Source organism: Podarcis tiliguerta, assembly GCF_965153285.1.
Source record: "Podarcis tiliguerta genome assembly, chromosome: 9".
In the NCBI taxonomy this organism is placed as follows: domain Eukaryota; kingdom Metazoa; phylum Chordata; class Lepidosauria; order Squamata; family Lacertidae; genus Podarcis; species Podarcis tiliguerta.
The window spans coordinates 70269823-70289175 of NC_139542.1; the positions used below are offsets into that span (position 1 = coordinate 70269823).

Consider the following 19353-nt stretch of genomic DNA (forward strand, 5'->3'; position numbering starts at 1 on the left):
GTTTATTTAGCAAAAATTCATCAGTGGCTGTGAGCTGACCTTGGTTATGCGCCCCTCAAGCCAAGGAGATAGGTAACTATACAACCTTAAGAGGACATCTGAAGCAGTGTTGCCATATGCCCAGAATTTCCAGGACGTATCTGGCAATCGGCTGTCAGAAACAGTGTGTGAGTGTATATCGCTGACATCTAGGAAAATCCGCATGTATGCCAACCCATGTCAGCAGTGTTGTTTCTGGCGATTTCCCTTAAAAATAGCTCAACAGCTTTCCCAAAAGAATCTCAACAACTTTTCTGTCTGGATTTTCACTCCTTGAAATATGGCAACCCTATCTGAAGGGATGCGGGTGGTGCTGTGGGTAAAAGCCTCAGCGCCTAGGGCTTGCCGATCGAAAGGTCGGCGGTTCGAATCCCCGCGGCGGGGTGCGCTCCCGTTGTTCGGTCCCAGCGCCTGCCAACCTAGCAGTTCGAAAGCACTCTCGGGTGCAAGTAGATATAGAGGGACCGCTTACTAGCGGGAAGGTAAACGGCGTTTCCGTGTGCGGCTCTGGCTCGCCAGAGCAGCGATGTCACGCTGGCCACGTGACCCGGAAGTGTCTTCGGACAGCGCTGGCCCCCGGCCTCTTTGAGTGAGATGGGCGCACAACCCTAGAGTCTGTCAAGACTGGCCCATACGGGCAGGGGTACCTTTACCTTTACCTTTATCTGAAGGCAGCAGTGTATAGAGAAGTCTTCTAAATGGTTTTTCTTGTGTGTGTGTCTGTGTGCGTGTGTATGTTGGAAGCTGCCCAGAGTGCCTGGGGCAACCAGCCCCAGATGGGTGGGGTGTAAATAAAAATAAATAAAAATATTATTATTAGTATTATTATTAGTGTTATTATGGAATAGGATGCCCTTATTTTCATCAGAGAAATGTTGGAGGCTTTGCATCAAGGCTTAGAGTGTTTAACCTCTGGGTGCAGAGGGAAGCGCTGGAATATGCTTAGGGTACATCAAAGGAATGGACAGAGTGGGTGATGAAGGCTGGTTCACTAATCTTCAGGGCCCCCCCCCCACCAAGAGGAGAGGTCAGCCAAACAAGAATCACAGCCTTCCCACAGTGATTCGGGTTTAATCTCTGCTTGGTGGGAGTCCTGTCCAGAGTAGGAAGAGAGTTCAGCCCTTGCTGGACAACGAAGATGCTTAACAAAACCACGGCCACTGGCAAAGGCTGTCCCTGCTTCAACCCTGAACACACAATAATAATACGAAAGCTCTGGCTCCAGAGAGCCCAGAGTAAATGCAGAGTAACTCGAGAGCAATAAAAACACAGATTTAGAATGAAATTAGATGAGACGCCATCCACACAATTGCTAAATGCATGAACAGGTTTTTTGGAAGTAAATTGCAAATGTGGAGCATTTAACCTTTTGCTCTTATATCACCTAACAGTGATGTTCCCTGCCTTTGATACTTGAGACTCACACTATGGTTTGACTGTAAATTATTTCAGTTGATTTTCTGTGGTTGTAAACAGCCCCGGGACCTTCAGGTGAAAGGGAAGAAATCTAAGAGATAACAATAAAGTCCTCCTTTCCCCATCCGCTCCAATGGAAGCTGCTGCAAATAGCAAGTGCAGGGGCCCAATATGGATCAGGACCACAACAGGAGCGACAAAGAGTTAAAGACCCCAACCTCTCATGCCAAGGTTCAGGTTCAGATCAGACCCCTTTTGCATTGGGGTGAGGGTGAAAGCTTCCATTGGGATGAATGGGGAATGGAAGAAATCACGGTGACTGAAGAGCTCGTTTTATTTTTAAAAATACATTACAATATAATTTATATCCACTTTGTATTGGTTAGCAAATCCGAAATACAAGCATCGTAAACAATTCTTTTTTAAAACAAGAAAACAAGCCCATGTTAAAATCAGATGCCTCACCTGTTTTGAAGTCCTGCCAATGAACATGTCTTTGTTCAAGCGAAAGCTCCCCCCACCTTTCCCATAAATATTCCTAAATGCCTTTGAAACTTTACTCTGGAGAGTAGTCATATTGATAATGACAGCTTGGGGTTAAGTGGAAATTGGCAGAGCTCAAAACAAAGCATCCAATTTTTTATATGTTTGAAGATTTAAATTCCAGCAACTACATGTAAATCCCAGCAAATGCGTAAGAGAAAAACTCAGGAACTCCAGAAATTAAATTATACTGAACAGAAAAAGTTACAATTCTTGTTTTATTCTCTCTCTCTCTCTCTCTCTCTCTCTCACACACACACACACACACACACACACAAACAGAGAGAGAGAGAGAGAGAGAGAGAGAGAGAGAGAGAGAGAGACTTCTTAACAGGAAAGAATTCATGTAATACTTCCTGGTTCTAATTAAGACAAATTCAAAAGAGGATTTGAAAACAAAACTTTTGTACTTTGGATCACCAGGAATGCTGATTTCATAAGAAAGAAAACGGCCAGCTTTCTTTATACAACAATCCCCACAGGTTGAATAATTGGGGATTTTAAACGTTACTGTTCAGTACGGTGGTTACATAGAACTCTTTTTTTGCGGATTTTTAAAAAAGCTAATCATTTAACACATGGCCAGCCCAAAGTTCATTGGTAAAGGAAATAAGATGGTTTGAAGGCAGAGCAGGTAAAAGAGAATATTACCTTGTTTGCAATCAAGATCTCCAAAGGCAGGCTAGCAGAGAGAGAAGGCTAACTTCTCCCCAGTAGGTAGACAAAACAACTTGATGAGAGGAGTCCAGATTGTTCAAAGACATGCAAAATCTGCTGATTTCCCCCCTACCTCCTCAGAGGTGCCCCCTTGGAACCTGTTTTCCTTAAGAGCTCATTGCCTGGGGTTCAGCCTTGAGAGGCTTGGGAACTCTGCAAAGCCCAGCTGAGCCCAAGACTCCCCTCATCTGACCAGGGGATCCCGGGAGTGAGGCAGCCCCAGGGAAGCACACTTGGGAGGCAAAGTTCAGCTCGCGGGCAGAGAGTGAAGGATCTCCTCCAGGCAAAGAACTTTATCCCCTTCACGGCTAAAAGGGCTTGGCTTGGGGCCAGCCCAGGGATGAGAAAATTGAAAACAAGCAGCCCTGTGATTCTCCTCCTCTAGGAAGGCAGCAGAGAAGCTCTTCCGCCCACAAGGATTTTGTCCATCCCTCTGTTTTATTCTTAATCCCTCTGGCCTATAAGTGTTGTGAATGTGGAGGGAGTTATTCATTCATTTATTTGTTTACTGCGTTTATATTCCACCTCTTCCTTCAAAGAGCTCAAGGAAGCGTACATGGTCCACCTTCTCCTCATTTAATCTGCACAACAACCCTGTGAGGTGGGTTAGGCTGAGAAAAGACAGTGATTTAGACCACTATTAGCATATATACGAGGGAGGCGGGCGGCGCTGTGGGTTAAATCACAGAGCCTAGGACTTGCCGATCAGAAGGTCGGCGGTTCGAATCCCCATGACGGGGTGAGCTCCCGTTGCTCGGTCCCTGCTCCTGCCAACCTAGCAGTTCGAAAACATGTCAAAGTGCAAGTAGATAAATAGGTACCGCTCCGGCGGGAAGGTAAACGGTGTTTCCGTGTGCTGCTCTGGTTCACCAGAAGCGGCTTAGTCATGCTGGCCACATGACCTGGAAAAACTGTCTGTGGACCAACGTTGGCTCCCTCGGCCAGTAAAGCGAGGTGAGCGCTGCAACCCCAGAATCGTCCGCGACTGGACTTAACTGTCAGGGGTCCTTTACCTTTACCTTTAGTAGCACCTTTAACATAGTAACTTCAAAGGGACATGGATTTGGTCCATGACCTCCCATTTAAGGACCCTCGCCAAGAAGGGAAGATGGGCAATTGGCTGGTAATTGCTTAAAGGTACCCCTGCCCATACGGGCCAGTCTTGACATACTCTAGGGTTGTGCGCCCATCTCACTCAAAGAGGCCGGGGGCCAGCGCTGTCCGGAGACACTTCCGGGTCACGTGGCCAGCGTGACATCGCTGCTTTGGCGAGCCAGAGCCACACACGGAAACGCCGTTTACCTTCCCGCTGGTAAGCGGTCCCTATTTATCTACTTGCACCCGAGAGTGCTTTCGAACTGCTAGGTTGGCAGGCGCTGGGACCGAACAGCGGGAGCGCACCCCGCCGCGGGGATTCGAACCGCCGACCTTTCGATCGGCAAGCCCTAGGCACTGAGGCTTTTACCCACAGCGCCACCGTGTCCCTATTGCGTAATTGCTTAGATGTTTCCAAATCCAGGGGTGGTTTCTTACCAGTGCCTCCTTCAAGCAGACAGGGACCACCCTCTCTCACAGGCAAGCTTTAACCACCTCCCTGGCCCAGCTGGCTGTCCCTTCCCTGCTAGTTTTTATCAGCCAAGAGGGACAAGGGTCCAGAATACAAGTGGTCGCCCTGACTGATCTGAGCACCTTGTCCACAACCTTGAGCCTTACTAATTGGGTGCCACAATTTCAGAAGGATATAGACAAACAGGACTCTCCAGGTTGGAGGAGGTGCTGGCACACGACCCAGAGCTATGTGCCCCTTATCTGGCCTGCCCACCTCCCGCACCTTAACTCCCCCTACCCTGAACAGCTGCAATTGGGACCCCCATCCTCTCCTCAGCTCTTCTCCTCCCAGACACATATCCCCTCCCTCAATAAAAAACGACAGCAGCAAAATACCCCTGCAAATTAAAAACAGCTACAATAGTGTTAAGCTTTAACACTGAGTGGGTTCTCTGTCTTTCTACATAATGAAATAAAGTTATGAGCCGTAGTAGATTTAGTAGCTGCTCTGTGTGTACACTGATTTTTTAAATCTTTGATATCTCACTGACCTCACCCTTGCTTGCTACGCACGACAACCATTGTTTAGCTGAAGGCAAGCAACACTTCTGCACTGAGTTGCCAAGGCTCCATCCAAACAAACTTCTCTCTGCCGTCTCCCACCTGTGAAATTTGTTGGACAGGTGTCTCCTCTTCAGTGGCTCCAATTGCAGAGAGCTTTTCACGGCTGCTGAAGGAGCAACAGCTTTCTTAAACTGCTCCCCAGACAGGTGTGGCATTTTGGTTTTTCTTTTCCCTGAATGCACAAGTTTTCAGTGAATGGGCTGTGGATGCAGCGTGGAGCATGAAGCACATGGAGAAGGAAACCAGGCATTTTGGAGGAAATGTTGGGCCTTTTTAGGGCAATAGAGGAAATCTGCTTTGGAGAAATCCCCTTTTGCCAATCTGTGGCAGCCCTTGCTGATGGTATCTGCCCCACATGAGACAACCGCAGCTCCTCAATGATGGTGCCGTCCACATGGTCAAAGGAAGGACTGATCCATGGGGGAGCACAGAGGCAGTGTTACTAGTGGGCCACATCCAAGCGACCGCTAGCAGTCTCTGGATCCCTCACCGCCACGCTGACATTTTCCGTCCTGCGGCTTTGGCGAGCCATGGCTGGCAAGGCAGCGGAGCCCCGCGTCCCTGTGACTTTGCAGAAGTCGCGGCTGAAGGCGGAGGAGAAGGTTCTAGACTTGGACTTTGAGCTGGTGAGCGTGCAGTTCAATGAGGTCGGGAGGTATGCTCTGAGGCTCACGGTGGAGAATCCACTGCTGGAGGGATCTGGCGCTGGGGTGCAACTGCGGGTGAACGAGGGGGACCCCCTTTACACCAACACGGCCACGACCGACATTGTCGAGCAAAGCAACCTGAACGAAGTCTATGCGTTTGAGAAGAGGCAGTTCCTTTTTACCTTGCCCAGAGGTAAGAAGTCAGGGTGGATGGGAACCAGGAAGAACACGGATGAGTCCTTCGCCACCTAGGAGAGATCAGGAGGATCAGATCTCACCCTAACCCACTGCCACAGTAGTGAGATTCCTGCATGGGCAGGGGGTGGACTAGACGACCTTTGGTGTTCCTTTTAAAACATTATTTACTTATTCCATAAAATTTATACAAAGCAGTTTACGAAAAAGATAAAGCAATGAAATCATCACTAAGAAAATGTAACATTAGTTTAAGATGATTGAAAAGTTAAAATAGACTAGAAACAGATTCAGGTGGAATCTAGACACGTAAAAATGTTGCGAAATTGCTTTTTTAAAAAAAAAAGTTTTGAAAAAATATATATTGAATTTGCCATAGCTTACCGTTGCCATCTAGTGTCTTATTTACACAATGCACTTTACAACACACTTCAAACGTTTTATTTGCAGCTGTATTGCTGAGTCTTAAGACTCGTGTCAACTTTCTAAACATCTGAGCAGCCTTGCCTGGATAAAAAATGTTTTTAGGAGGCGCCTGTCTGATATCCGTAGGCAGTGCTTCCCCCCCCCCAAAAATGTTCAGGGGTACTCTCATTTTCTTACTCATATTGAAGTACCGCCCCTCAATGAGGCCAAGCTTAGATTCACAAAATGTTTAGGGATATGCATCCCCCTGCGTCCCCCCAGGAAAAAAGCCCTGTCCGTCTCCACCTCCATAGTTCTGCCCGGACACTGAGGTCCAGCTCTGAGGGCCTTCTGGCGGTTCCCTCACTGCGAGAAGCCAAGTTACAGGGAACCCGGCAGAGGGACTTCTCGGTAGTGGCACCTGCCCTGTCGAACGCCCTCCCACCAGATGTCAAAGAGAAAAATGACTACCAAACTTTTAGAACATCTGAAAGCAGCCCTGTTTAGGGAAGCTTTTAATGTTTAATAGGTTGTTGTATTATAGTGTTCTGTTGGAAGCTGCCCAGAGTGGCTGGGGAAACCCAGCCAGATGGGTGGGGTATAAATAATAAATTATTATTATTATTATTATTATTATTATTATTATTATTATTATTATTAATTATATTTGATAGGGGCAGTGAGTGGGGTGAGTCTGCCTCACTATTTATTGGAGGTAAGGGGTTGGATTTGCTACGGATGGCTTGGATGCTACCATGATTTAACCGCTGTTTGCGCTGGGCTCTCCCCTCTCCACCTGCCCAGGCTTCTGCAAAAATGACAAAAACCACGACGCCCGGCTGCGAATAGAAGCCCTGCGCCTTCGCGGTTCCTCTCTGAGGACCAGTGTCCGGGCCGGGGAAGCTTTCTTCGCCATCTACCCCCGCACCAACCAGCCCCGGATGAATCTCTTTGCCAGCAGAGACGAGGACCTGTACCGCTACGGTGACATCATGGTGTTGCTGCGGGTGGGCAGCGATGACCTGGCCATGCATTGTGGGAGGCTGGCCTACGCGGTGTCGTTCCATGAGCACCGGCCCATTGCCAAGAAGCAGGCACCCCCCAGTCCTCTGCCACCCCCCAGGCTGAAGGAGAGGAGCCTGCCGGCCGGAACCAGCTCCCCAACACCTTCCCAGTCTCTGCCCGTCCCACAGCAGATTCACTTTGCACCTGAGCCACACCCTTGGCCCACTGAGGAGTCCTGCACACCCAGGGTAAGAAATGTCAGAGCAAGGGCCAGGTCTGCTTCTGTGCTGCAATTTGTTGCATTAGAAATGACGGAGGGAGCAATCCACGGGAAAAGAAAATAATGACCCGCAGCTTGCCATCACGCTTTCTAGTGTGTTATTTGTATATTGCAATTGTTTATCTTGAAACCAATAGAAGAGTCTTTCTGGCTCCTGCAGGGCTAATAAATTTGTACAGAGGCTAGGACTTGCTGATCAGAAGGTTGGCGGTTCAAATCCCCATGAATAAACCATGAATAACATTCCCCTTTTCAAACTTGCAGCGGATGCGTTTGCTCAGGCTCACTAAAGTTCTGGTATTTCCCCCTTAATCCCTCATAAAAGATAAGACACGACACAGTCTTCTGTAAAAGTATAAAAAGAGTTTACTCACATATCATTCTGTTCACATTAGGATCCCAGAAGGCAGACTTAGCTTAGAAAAGTAACATATATCTAGAAACTATCTCATAAGAAGACAGTCCGTTGGTCCTCTCTTGGCTGGAAGCCAAGAGGGCATCTTTGGCTAAGCAGATGTTGCTTCTTCAATGCAAGTAGTCAAAAAAGAGAGAGATGGCTGCCCTGCCCTGTGCTTTTGTCGTTACCTGCACAGGTGAGGCCACACCCACCTCTAGTCACGTGCAGAGGAAGTCTGTCCCAGCCCAGAATGTTGAATGTTCACTCTAGGAATGTTGTACTTGACTGCTCTTGTGTTTCACATCCCACAGATGTGATGGGTGTGCGTGTTACCGAAGTTGGCTGCCACCCCTAGTCTCTGCTGAGTGGTAGCAAAATTCCACGGGGTTCCAGGTGCTCACCCAGGGTTTGTGCCCCTTTGGAGAATTGAAGATGTAGAAATGTAATCTATCCACCCATCAAGGAAGCATGACTCCTGTGCTTTCTCTTCCCTTCAGCTGCTGCCCAGCCTACCTGAGCCTCAAAAGGAAGCATCTCCTAGAGCCACTAAAGAGTTTTCTGATGAACAGCCATCATCATCTCTGCCATCCTCTTCCACCTCCTCCTCACCAGCCTCAGCAAGGCGATTGACAAGTGATGCCAGACTCTGCCTCCCTTCGCCAGGATACAGCCCTGAGCTGCTTTTTGAGAATATGTTTTCAGGGGTGCTGGTAAGTCCATGACTTTTGGTCTGTGCCGGGAATGGAGGACCAGATGCTACTGAACTCCAGCTACCATCAGCCCCCAGCCATCATGGCCCACAGTCAGGGATGATGGGAAATGGAGCCCAGCAGCATCAGGTGTGGGGCTCAGGTCTCTGTTCCTGGTCAATGTGGTGGGCAAAACCTACCTTAAAGGTAAAGGTAAAGGTACCCCTGCCCATACGGGCCAGTCTTGACAGACTCTAGGGTTGTGCGCTCATCTCACTCTAAAGGCTGGGAGCCAGCACTGTCCGAAGACATTTCAGGGTCACGTGGCCAGCGTGACAAGCTGCATCTGGCGAGCCAGCGCAGCACACAGAACGCCGCTTACCTTCCCGCTATAAAGCGGTCCCTATTTATCTACTTGCACCCGAGGGTGCTTTCGAACTGCTAGGTTGGCAGGTGCTGGGACCGAGCTACGGGAGCACACCCCACCGCGGGGATTCAAACTGGTGACCTTTCGATCGGCAAGCCCTAGGCGCTGAGGCTTTCAACCACAGCGCCACCCACGTCCCTAAAACCTACCTTAAGGAGGCTCAATTCAACACCAGAGGCTTTGCTCCAGGTACCACTGCCAAATAAAGCCAGGGGACCTTCTAGGAGCAGGGCCTTCTTAGTAGTGGTGCCACACTTCCTTTAAAAAGTAATCTTTCAATGTCCCCCCCCCCACCTTTGTACATATTGACATATCCATGCTTGTGTGACTCAATGCAATACTATTTTAGTGTAGATTTTTAAACAAAGCACATTAAACTTGCGTTCACTCTTCCAATCCTTCCAGGGACTTCTCTGAAAAAATATTGTTAGTTCCCCTCTGGGGGGGGGGGGAGGCAGACCCCCCTCCCCTATGGGGGGGGGGGTACATATGTAGGAAAGCACCCTGGCAGCTAGGAGTCTGCATTGCACAAACACCCCGATCCAGACCTGGCCCCAAATCAGTTGGCAGTTTTAGCAGTCACGAAATTAAAAGACACCTGCTTCTTGGTAGACAAACCTAGACAGCATCTTAAAAAGCAGAGACATCACCTTGCCGACAAAGGTCCATATAGTTAAAGTTATGGTTTTCCCATTTGTGATGTATGGAAGTGAGAGCTTGACCATAAAGAAGGCTGATCACCGAAGAATGGATGCTTTTGAATTCTGGTGCTGGAGGAGACTCTTGAGAGTCCCATGGACTGCAAGAAGATCAAACCTCTCCATTCTGAAGGAGATCAGCCCTGAGGGCTCACTGGAAGGACAGATCCTGAAGCTGAGGCTCCAACACTTTGGCCACCTCATGAGAAGACTCCCTGGAAAAGACCCTGATGTTGGGAAAGATGGAGGGCACAAGGAGAAGGGAACGACAGAGGACAAGATGGTTGGACAGTGTTCTCGAAGCTACCAGCATGAGTTTGACCAAACTGTGGAAGGCAGTGGAAGACAGGAGTGCCTGGCGTGCTCTGGTCCAGGGGGTCACGAAGAGTCGGGCACGACTAAACGACAGCAGTAATTATCCATCCATTAGGGAGGAGGGAAGGAGAAACTGCATCTCCACCCGCCCCCCCGACTGACAGCAGGAAGCCTCAGTCCTGTTAGGTGCTGCTTGCAAAGGAGCACCCTGCAACCCGCAGGATCATGCCCGTGAAAGGTGGGGGGGGGGGGGACAGCCAGGAACACTTGTCCCAGGTCCCAGAGGGCTAAGCTGACCGGGGGCCCACCAGGGACCAGCTTTCTTTTTTTTAGTTTATAATTTATTCCAACAATACTCCTGCCCTGCCCTGGACCTCAAACAAGCTCTGCATAGGCCTGTGCAAGATTGAATCCTTCGCTCACCAGCGGGAGAGCAGATGATTCAATCCTGCTGGGTTTGCTCCCCCAGTACATTCCCTGCAGGGGACTAGCTGCAGAAGGAGATTCCTGGCACCTTCCTGACCCCTGACAGCCCCAGATTGCTCTGGGTGACCTACCCTGGGGTGTCCCAGGGCTACCGCAACCCAAGCCCAGATCCCACCCAAACTTTGGCCAGATCAAGCTCACAGCCCTATTGGAAGCCCTTGTGGCTTTCCCACTTGCTGATTCTTTCGGAACACCCAAAGCAATTCTAGAAGAGAGTGACTAAGAGGATGAAGGGTCTGGAAACCAAGACTTACGAGGAACGGTTGAGGGAGTTTGGGATGTTAAACATCTTGGAGATCCCGGGCCACAAGGAGGTTAGGCTGGCCTCAACCAGAGCCAGGGCTTTTTTGGCCGTGGCTCCAATCTGGTGGAACGCTCTGTCACAAGAGACCAGGGCCCTGCGGGACTTGACATCTTTCCGCAGGGCCTGCAAGATGGAGCTGTTCCACCAGGCCTTTGGCCAAGGCACAGTCTGACAGTCCTTCGGTGATCCTCATAGAACTCCAGCCCAATGGTTGCCATTAACTTGATTTTTTAATTGATTTTAGAATGAATTGATTTTAGAATGCATTTCAATTAATTGATTGTGATTTTATGTAAACTGCGTTACTTTTATTGTTGTTAGCCGCTCTGAGCCCGGCGTTGGCTGGGGAGAGCAGGATATAAATAAAAATTATTATTATTATTATTATTGTTATTGTTATTATTGTTATTATGTTTAGCCTGGGAGAAAGGAGAGTGATACAAAAGCCATCTTCAAATGTCTAAAGGGCTGTCACATGGAGGATGGATCAAGCTTGTGTGGTGTAGTGGTTAAGAGCGGTAGTCTCGTAATCTGGGGAACCGGGTTCGCTTCCCCGCTCCTCCACATGCAGCTGTTGGGTGACCTTGGGCCAGTCACACTTCTCTGAAGTCTCCCAGCCCCACTCACCTCACAGAGTGTTTGTTGTGGGGGAGGAAGGGAAAGGAGAATGTTAGCCGCTTTGAGACTCCTGAAGGGGAATGAAAGGCGGGATATCAAATCCAAACTCTTCTTGTTGTTGTTGCTTTCTTCTGCTCCACAGGGTACAACCTGTACCAATGGCTTCAAGTTATAGGAAAGGAGATTCAGAAATAATTTTCTGACCGTATGAACTGTTTGACAGCAGAACATCCTCCCTTGGAAGATGGTGGACCCTCCTTCCTTGGAGGTTTCTAAGCAGAGGTTGGGGACTCTCTGCCAAGGGTCCATCAGCTGTGACTCTTGCATTGCAGAAATAAAAACCTGACCAAATAGGGACTTGTCTCAGAGGAAGCACCAACCATATTTTATTCAAAAGCACTTACTGTATTTTTCGCCCTATAGGACGCACATTTTCCCCTCCAAAAATGAAGGGGAAATGTATGTGCGTCCTATGGGGCGAATGCAGGCTTTCGCTGAAGCCTGGAGAGCGAGAGGGGTCGATGCGCACCGACCCCTCTCACTCTCCAAGCTTCAGGAAGCTCTGTGCAACCCTCGGGAGACCGGCTCTGAGGGTTGCGCAGAGCTGCCTGCAGTCCTGGGCTCAGCGCAGCTCTGCACGGCCATCGGGAGCGGGGCACGAAGTCCCACCCTGCTCCCGATGGCTGCACAGAGCTGCCTGCAGTCCCGGGCTCAGCGCACTTCTCCCCATTGCCAGCCCCACAAGCTCGGGGGACAGCGGGGAGGCAGAGCGCACCTTCCCGCTGTTCCCCGACCTGGTTCTTCCAGCCCCGCTGGGGGGGAAATAAAATATTTTTTCTTTATTTCCCCCCCAAAAAACTAGGTGCGTCCTATGGGGCGCAAAATACGGTATTTCCAAGATCCCTGTGTTCTTATCCTGTAGCATTGGACAGGGAAGATGTGTGCTGGAGGGAGGGGCTCCCTCCCCCCCTTTGTGTCGCTAGAACATGTGCATGCCTCTGTCTGCAGATGACGACGATAATTGCGGAGGCCTTGATTGAGTTTGCCTGGCAAACGTCTCGGCGCAAAGGAAATGGCGATCGATATTAATCAGCCGTGAGCTGTAGTTATTGTAAAGGGCAGTTAAAGCGTCAAGGCAGAGCAGCAGCTGAGGGATGGGGAGACATTAGCCAATGCTATTTATAACAAGTCTTGGGGTTTGAGGGTGAGCACAGCTGTCTAAAGTGGTGATAAAACTGCACCCATCCTGATGTCACTCGGGAAGCACAAGATAAAACTGCACCCATCCTGATGTCACTCTGGAAGCACCCGCCAAGACAACTAGATTGAAGGATGAAATGCCATGGGTTAGCTCTGCGGATTTTGCTGTAAGGGAGAGGCCGCTTTGCAAAGGTTCTCTGAAAGGCTATCCAAGCAGTGCCGTGGGCTTCCGCCTGGAGAGCTATTTAATGTAACGCTCAGCGGGCATTAAGTACAGCTTGTGTGTGTGTGATGCAAGTGGAATCTGTCCGTTTCAGTTCTCTCAGCTTCTCATTTCTCCAGTCTTAATTCCAGTTTCCCACATTCCTCCTGCAACCTGCAATTTATCTAAGAAGAGCCTTCCTCTTCTCACAGTGACCAATAAGATATCCCTTTTGGGAAACCTGAGACGAGTGCCTGAGACATGTTTTCTAAACCTGAGACATGTTTTCTAGCAATTAGAATTCAGAAGCATTGTTGCCTCTGACCACAGAGGCAAGGGCATTGCCAACATTACCGTTAAAAAATTGTTAGAGCTTTGGTGTGAATTTCTCCGAAAAAATACAAATTCTTGTGTGTGTAGTTTTAACTAAGATGCACATTTTTGCAAGCTGTTTCCTCAGTGCAATGCATTTTTGTGTGTTACCTTCACCAATATATGTGTGTTTTAGGCCCATTTTCCCCAAAACACCCATATTTGTACGCTCTGGTTGGAGAACGGCATCACAAAATCCAGAGAAGTCCAAATTTTGAAGCATTTCTGCATTTCCACATTGGTCCAAGAAGTGTGAATTAGTTTCTCACTAAAATGCAAGCAGAAATGAATCTCTCCTCTATCCCTGTATGCCAGTGGCGTAGCGTGGGGGGGGCGGGGGGGGGCGCCCGCACAGGGCACAACATCTGGGGGGGGGGGGGCGCGCTCGCACTCGCAGCTCTCTGCCCCTACCTGGCTCACTCACTCTCTCTCACTGCAGTGCTGGCTGTGCGAATCTGATCCGAGCTGCCGGGTCGCCGCCCACTGTGGAGGGGAGGGTGCCAGGCGTGCGGTGCGGTGCGGAGAGAGAGCGAGGGACTATCTGGGGGAGGGACAGTGCAGCGGGGGGCGCAAATTACTTGCCTTGCCCCGGGTTAGGGGGCGCAAATTACTTACCTTGCCCCGGGTGCTGACAACCCACGCTACGCCACTGCTGTATGCCAAGGCATCTCTGCTCTAAGGGGTCATCTAGTCCAACCGCCTGCAGTGCAAGAATCTCAGCTGATGGGGAACTTTATGTTGTTGGACTTTAACTCACTCTTAGGTTAGCCACTCTGTTGTGCCAACTCCTTTCCAAGATGCACATTTACTAATCGCACCCATAATCAATCTGTAGTGTCATTCATGGAGCTGGAGTTAGCATTATGTCAGTGAAGCGGACAAGTGTTAACTTAGTACAGGGATGGGGGAAGAGGGCCCATCCAGATCTGGATGGTGATCAGCTCCCATCAGTTCCAGCCAGTGGTCAAGGAGGAAGGCATCTGCAGTCCAACAACTCCTCCCAGAGGGTCACAGGTTCCCCATCTGCTGGCGTGGTGCCTTTTAAGTTACAATCCCCAGGCTTTGCTTGCTTGTGAATTGCCGTATTTTTCACTCTATAAGTCGCACCAGACCATAAGACGCACCTAGTTTTTGGAGGAGGAAAACAAGGGAAAAAATATTCTGAATCCCAGAAGCCAGAACAGCAAGAGGGATCTGGCTTCTGGGATAGCCTCTTGATGTTCTGGCTTCTGGGATAGCTGTGCGCAGCCTCTTTAGGGCTGCGGGATGAAGGCTGCGCTCCCTTTAAAGATCGCGTGGAGCGATCTCTTGGGGGCTTTTCCCTGAGGAGGGAGAAAACACACGCTCCATGCAGCTCTTTAAAGGGAGCGCTGAGCAGAGCCTCCCGCCTACATTCACTCCATAAGACGCACACACATCAGTGGCGTAGCGTGGGTTGTCAGCACCCGGGCAAGGCAAGTAATTTGCGGCCCCCCCGCTGCACTGTCCCTCCCCCAGATAGTCCCTCGCGCTCTCTCCACACCGCACCGCACGCCTGGCACCCTCCCCTCCACAGTGGGCGGCGACCCGGCGGCTCGGATCGGATTCGCACAGCCAGCACTGCAGTGAGAGAGAGTGAGTGAGCCAGGTAGGGGCAGAGAGCTGCGAGTGCGAGCGCCCCCCCCCCGATGTTGCGCCCGGTGCGGCCAGCCCCCCCTGCACCCCCCACGCTACGCCACTGACACACATTTCCCCTTACTTTTCAGGAGGGGAAAAGTGCATCTTATAGAGCGAAAAATACGGTAGTGTGTACGAGTGGGCGTGGGCTACAAAGAACACCCTTCCATTACATTCAAACAGAGTTTGGATGTCCATCTCTGTCAGGGACTCTAGCTCTGGTTCCCTTAGATACCATTGGCCAGGGAGCAGCAACTCCTGAGGGCTTTCAACTTCGGCCTTATCTACATTTCCTCTTGTTTCACTGCTTCCCCCCAGAAAAAAACCCCTCTTTAGCACTCAGTTGGAGCAAATGGCAATCAGGTTTTCTTTGGATTGCTGTTTGTCCTGACTTAAAGCTGAAGAGTGGGTTTTCTCTGGGAAAGGTGTGGGGCACAAGGAGAATCACTTGGGCCTGTGCTTTGTAAGATGAGCCTTCTTGTCCTCAGGGTGAGCTTGCTGGAGGCATCTGGCGAAGCTCTGGGAAGGAGGGGCCGCGTTAGATGACCCTCTGGTCTGATCCAGCGGCGTTCTTCTTAATGTTCTCAGTGCCACCGGCAGGAGGGGAGGGACAAGACCTGGGCAGGCCCCCAATATAGATTTTGTGCCAGTCCTTCCTTTGTGTAGTAATGTCAGCGAAGCTTTGAGGATTGCAGTCTTCAGATGTTGAGCAAAATGGGCTTTCGTCCACCTTGACTTCTTCTATGGAAAGACCTTGCTTGCTGCATGGCCTATGGGTTGGACAGGGTTAAATTCTGCGTGTTGTGGGTGGGGGGAGGTGTTTATGGGACATAAGGGGGTCTGGGAGAACTGGACTGAAAAGGGGAGGGAGTGATTGATGCTGAATTGATCAGCATTCCTAAGCAGGTGATGGAAGTCCGCCTAGGGGTGAGCAAGTCAATTGATCCGAGTGATGCTCTTATTGCATTTCAAAAGCACCCAGTCATATGTAATGGAGCATTGGCTCTGGGCCCAGTGAGCAGTAAATGCAGCTTCAGGGACCGCAATCTCTCCTAGCATCTTTTTATGCCTTTTGCTTGAGCAAACATGAGGCATAGAACCCCTTGGCTGCACTCTGTCATGCTCCTGAGACACGGTGCAACCGTAGAGGGTGTGTGCATGTGTGTGTTTACCAAGAGACCTTCCTGTTTCCTCCTTTGCTGAGAATGTGGCTGCAGGTGCGAAAGAGCCAGGTGTTTATGCAAGCACGTGCAGAAAGGAATTAGAGGTGGATTAGGCAGGTCCGCTAGGACAGCTAGACATTGTTAACAATTTTTGACTTCTTTATCCATCTCGGCTACATAATGTATTCCCAGGCACGGCTGGAGCGGCTCAGCTGTCTGCATTTCATGAGCAGGAAGCTTCAACAGCTTCAGTGTATGCAGTTGAGATCACTTCAGCATTATGGGGAAGGGAAAGAGCCAAGCAGGGCATTGGGTTCCACCCTCCCTCCATGCACACAGGAAATCCTTCTCTGCCTTTTCTCAGGCCTCATTTATTCAACCTAATTTTCACAGTGAGGAATTAATGGATCTATCTGTTTCTGGTTCATGTTGATTCATAAGTTTATTCCATCCTGTTTCTGAATTTATCTGGTTTCTTTGAAAATCCGCATGGAAATTCATATTTAAATTCATATTTTCTCTCATCGGCAGTATTTCTATTTATATAAAACAAAACTTTAGTAGTGCCTTTGGGTGGATCTCTCTCTCTGTGTGTGTGTGTGTGTGTGTGTGCATGCGCGCGTGTGTGTAGATGTTAGATATTTACAACAGATGCACAAAATCAACAGATGCACAAAACAAGCAATGGAAAACAAAAAGCCATAACTGCAAGCGTAATTGTGACTAAATGAAGTACAGAAGTTGTTTACATCCTCTTCAACATTAGGAAATAAATATGGAGCAGTGGGTCAGAATTTACAGAATGAAGTTAAAGCAAAAGCTACCATCACCACACACAAAAAGAGAAAAGAAAAAGAGAGAGATTTGTTTGTTTTTGAGCTGAGAACTGTATTACTGTTTGGAGAAGTGTGGAATATAAAGTAGAATTCCTTTCTGATCCACACATTAGAGGTGCAGATCAGACCAGTTACCATTAGAATTTGTAGTAATTGAATACCTGAAGCACCCAAGTCTAATTTATTATTATTATTATTATTATTATTATTATTATTATTATTATTATTATTACAGTGGTGCCCCGCAAGACGAATGCCTCGCAAGACGGAAAACCCGCTAGACGAAAGGGTTTTCTGTTTTGGAGGTGCTTCGCAAAACGAATTTGCTATGGGCTTGCTTCGCAAGACGAAAATGTCTTGCGAGTTCCTGCAGGGGTTTTTTCCTTTCCCCCCCTTTTCCCCAAGCCGCTAAGCCGCTTATCAGCTGATCCGCTAAGCCGCTTATCAGCTGATCCGCTAAACCCGCTAAGCCGCTAATAGCGCTAATCTGCTAAGCCGCTAATGGGCTTGCTTCGCAAGACGAAGAGACTCACGGAACTCACCACTGTATTATTATTATTATTATTATTATTATTACCCCGCTACCCCACCCATCTGGCTGGGTTCCCCCAGCCCAGGGGTCAGCAAGGCTTACCGGGCGTTGGCCGGATCACTCCCGCAGAGATCCTCCATGGGCTGGGCTGGCACAGATCACGTCTGCGCATGCCCAGATGCTGAAAATCGCGCAGAACAATAGGGGTGGAGATGCTCCTTCAGATATACTGGGCTGAGGCCGTGTAGTCAGTACCAACACTTTGAATTGTGCTCAGAAATGTACTGGGAGCCAATGTAGGTCTTTCAGAACTGGTGTTATATGGTCTCCGCAGCCACTCCCAGTCCCCAGTCTAGCTGCCGCATTCTGGATTAGTTGCACTTTACAGGTCACCTTCAAAGGTAGCCCCACATAGAGCACATTGCGGTAGTCCAAGTGGGAGATAACCAGAGCATGCACCACTCTGGCAAGACAGCTTTCACCTTTGTCCCTAGCCCACTGGAGATCATCGGCTATCGTGACCAAGGCAGTTTCCGTCCCATTTGTTAAAATGTGAAAGGAAAACTGAGGTTCTTAGGATGCTGAATAATGGGCCCTGGATGGAGTCATTATGAATGCCACTATTTTAGCTCCTTGAGTTTTCCTGCATTATCTTCTTAAGTGTCTCTTGTACTCAGCTGCAAAGTCCCAATTGCTTTTAGCTAGAATGAGGTTATCTTTATCCATCTGGCAAAAATCGGGATTCCTATTATGTGACAGAGAAGTACTCAAGTAATTGAGGACAGAGCAAGAAAGAAAATTGGAGGAAGCAGAAATGATCTTACATTTCTACATTTCTTTTTCATTTGGGGGTGATGTTCTTGATATTTCCCATGTGTTTTTTTAAACAGCAAACACATGGAATCAAATTTGTCTTATTTTGTACTTGTAATTTTTGGCTAATAGTTAGCACCCTGATATTCCTGGTTTTGAGTGGTGTTCCTCCCCCCCCCCCCAACTTTCTGATCTGGTGAGTAAGAAAGAGAGAAAGAGGGAGAATTTCTCTAGCAGTTTTAATTAGAATATTGTCCTACTTCTCAAATGGTTTTATTCCATCCCAACCCCCCTGTTTATATTCTTGGGCTACCTTAAACCATGTTATGGTGGATGAGCATTTGAATGATTAGTTCCTGTTTTTGTTTTTAAACTGGCACATGATGGGTTTATTGCTAATATGTGCTAATGAATGAATTTATTAGTCCACATGGCTAAAGATTTAGAGTGACAGGTTGCAGCTTGGATCCTGCTGACGTGTAGAACCAGGATGTCTGACAATATCAATAACTTCTCCTTGCTCATTGCTCACCCCCTCAGCTCCCCCATGTGTGTAAGTGTGTCAAAATAAACACTTGAGCATTTTTCACTCGGATATAGCCGTGGAGACAGTTTCAGTAGGCACCCATATTCCCTAACTAGGAACAGACAAATCTATCCATTTTTCCAACCCTAAGTAAAGGGCATCCAATTTCTGCATCAGTATACTCCCCCTGCCCAGTTCATATGAAAATCTGTACTGATTTTCAACACATTTATTAACATTTTTGCACACAACCTTTCCTAAAGCATGCATTTCTGCAATCATTTTTTTGCAATATAATTGTTGCTTTGGTGTATTATTTTTCTATCTCTCTCTATAGATATATACAGTTTTGTTTGCACTTCCCCCTTTAAACACTCATTTTTATTGCTTGGAAAACTGCATTGCAAAATTCAGCAAGGTGCAAATTTCAAAGGATGTTTCCATTTGTGCTTTGGTTTGAGATGTGTGAATCACACAAGTTTGTCTGCCACTTTCTCTCCTACCTCTCTCTCTCCCTGCAAGTTCAGTTTAGCATTAGTGCAATTAATGGACCTTCAAAAAGCTAAAAGGCTTGTAGGATGAATGGAAGGCCAGCATTGAAGAAAGTGTACTGATTTAAAAAGGCTTCCTTTTAATTTCTATCCTGCACCAACCCGGCTAAAAGTTTCCCCGACCTGATGTCCTTCAGTCCAAGCCATTT

The 19353-nt window shown here is 48.5% G+C and overlaps 2 protein-coding genes across 2 annotated transcripts in view; one reads left to right on the forward strand and one right to left on the reverse strand.

Moving 5' to 3' along the window:
- The window catches only part of STRA6 (signaling receptor and transporter of retinol STRA6), a 60750-nt gene extending 57665 nt beyond the window's left edge, over window positions 1–3085 (reverse strand). The window contains exon 1 of the mRNA XM_083398892.1: window positions 2650–3085. The gene's annotated coding sequence lies outside the window, so the exon portion shown is untranslated. The remainder of the gene's footprint in view (window positions 1–2649) is intronic.
- A 1807-nt stretch (window positions 3086–4892) lies between these two features.
- CCDC33 (coiled-coil domain containing 33) overlaps window positions 4893–19353 on the forward strand; it is a 178209-nt gene continuing 163748 nt past the window's right edge. Inside the window, exons 1-3 of the mRNA XM_083398868.1 lie at window positions 4893–5727; window positions 6939–7387; window positions 8314–8526. Coding sequence (XP_083254994.1) covers window positions 5418–5727; window positions 6939–7387; window positions 8314–8526 — 972 coding nt within the window. The 5' untranslated portion in view covers window positions 4893–5417. The remainder of the gene's footprint in view (window positions 5728–6938; window positions 7388–8313; window positions 8527–19353) is intronic.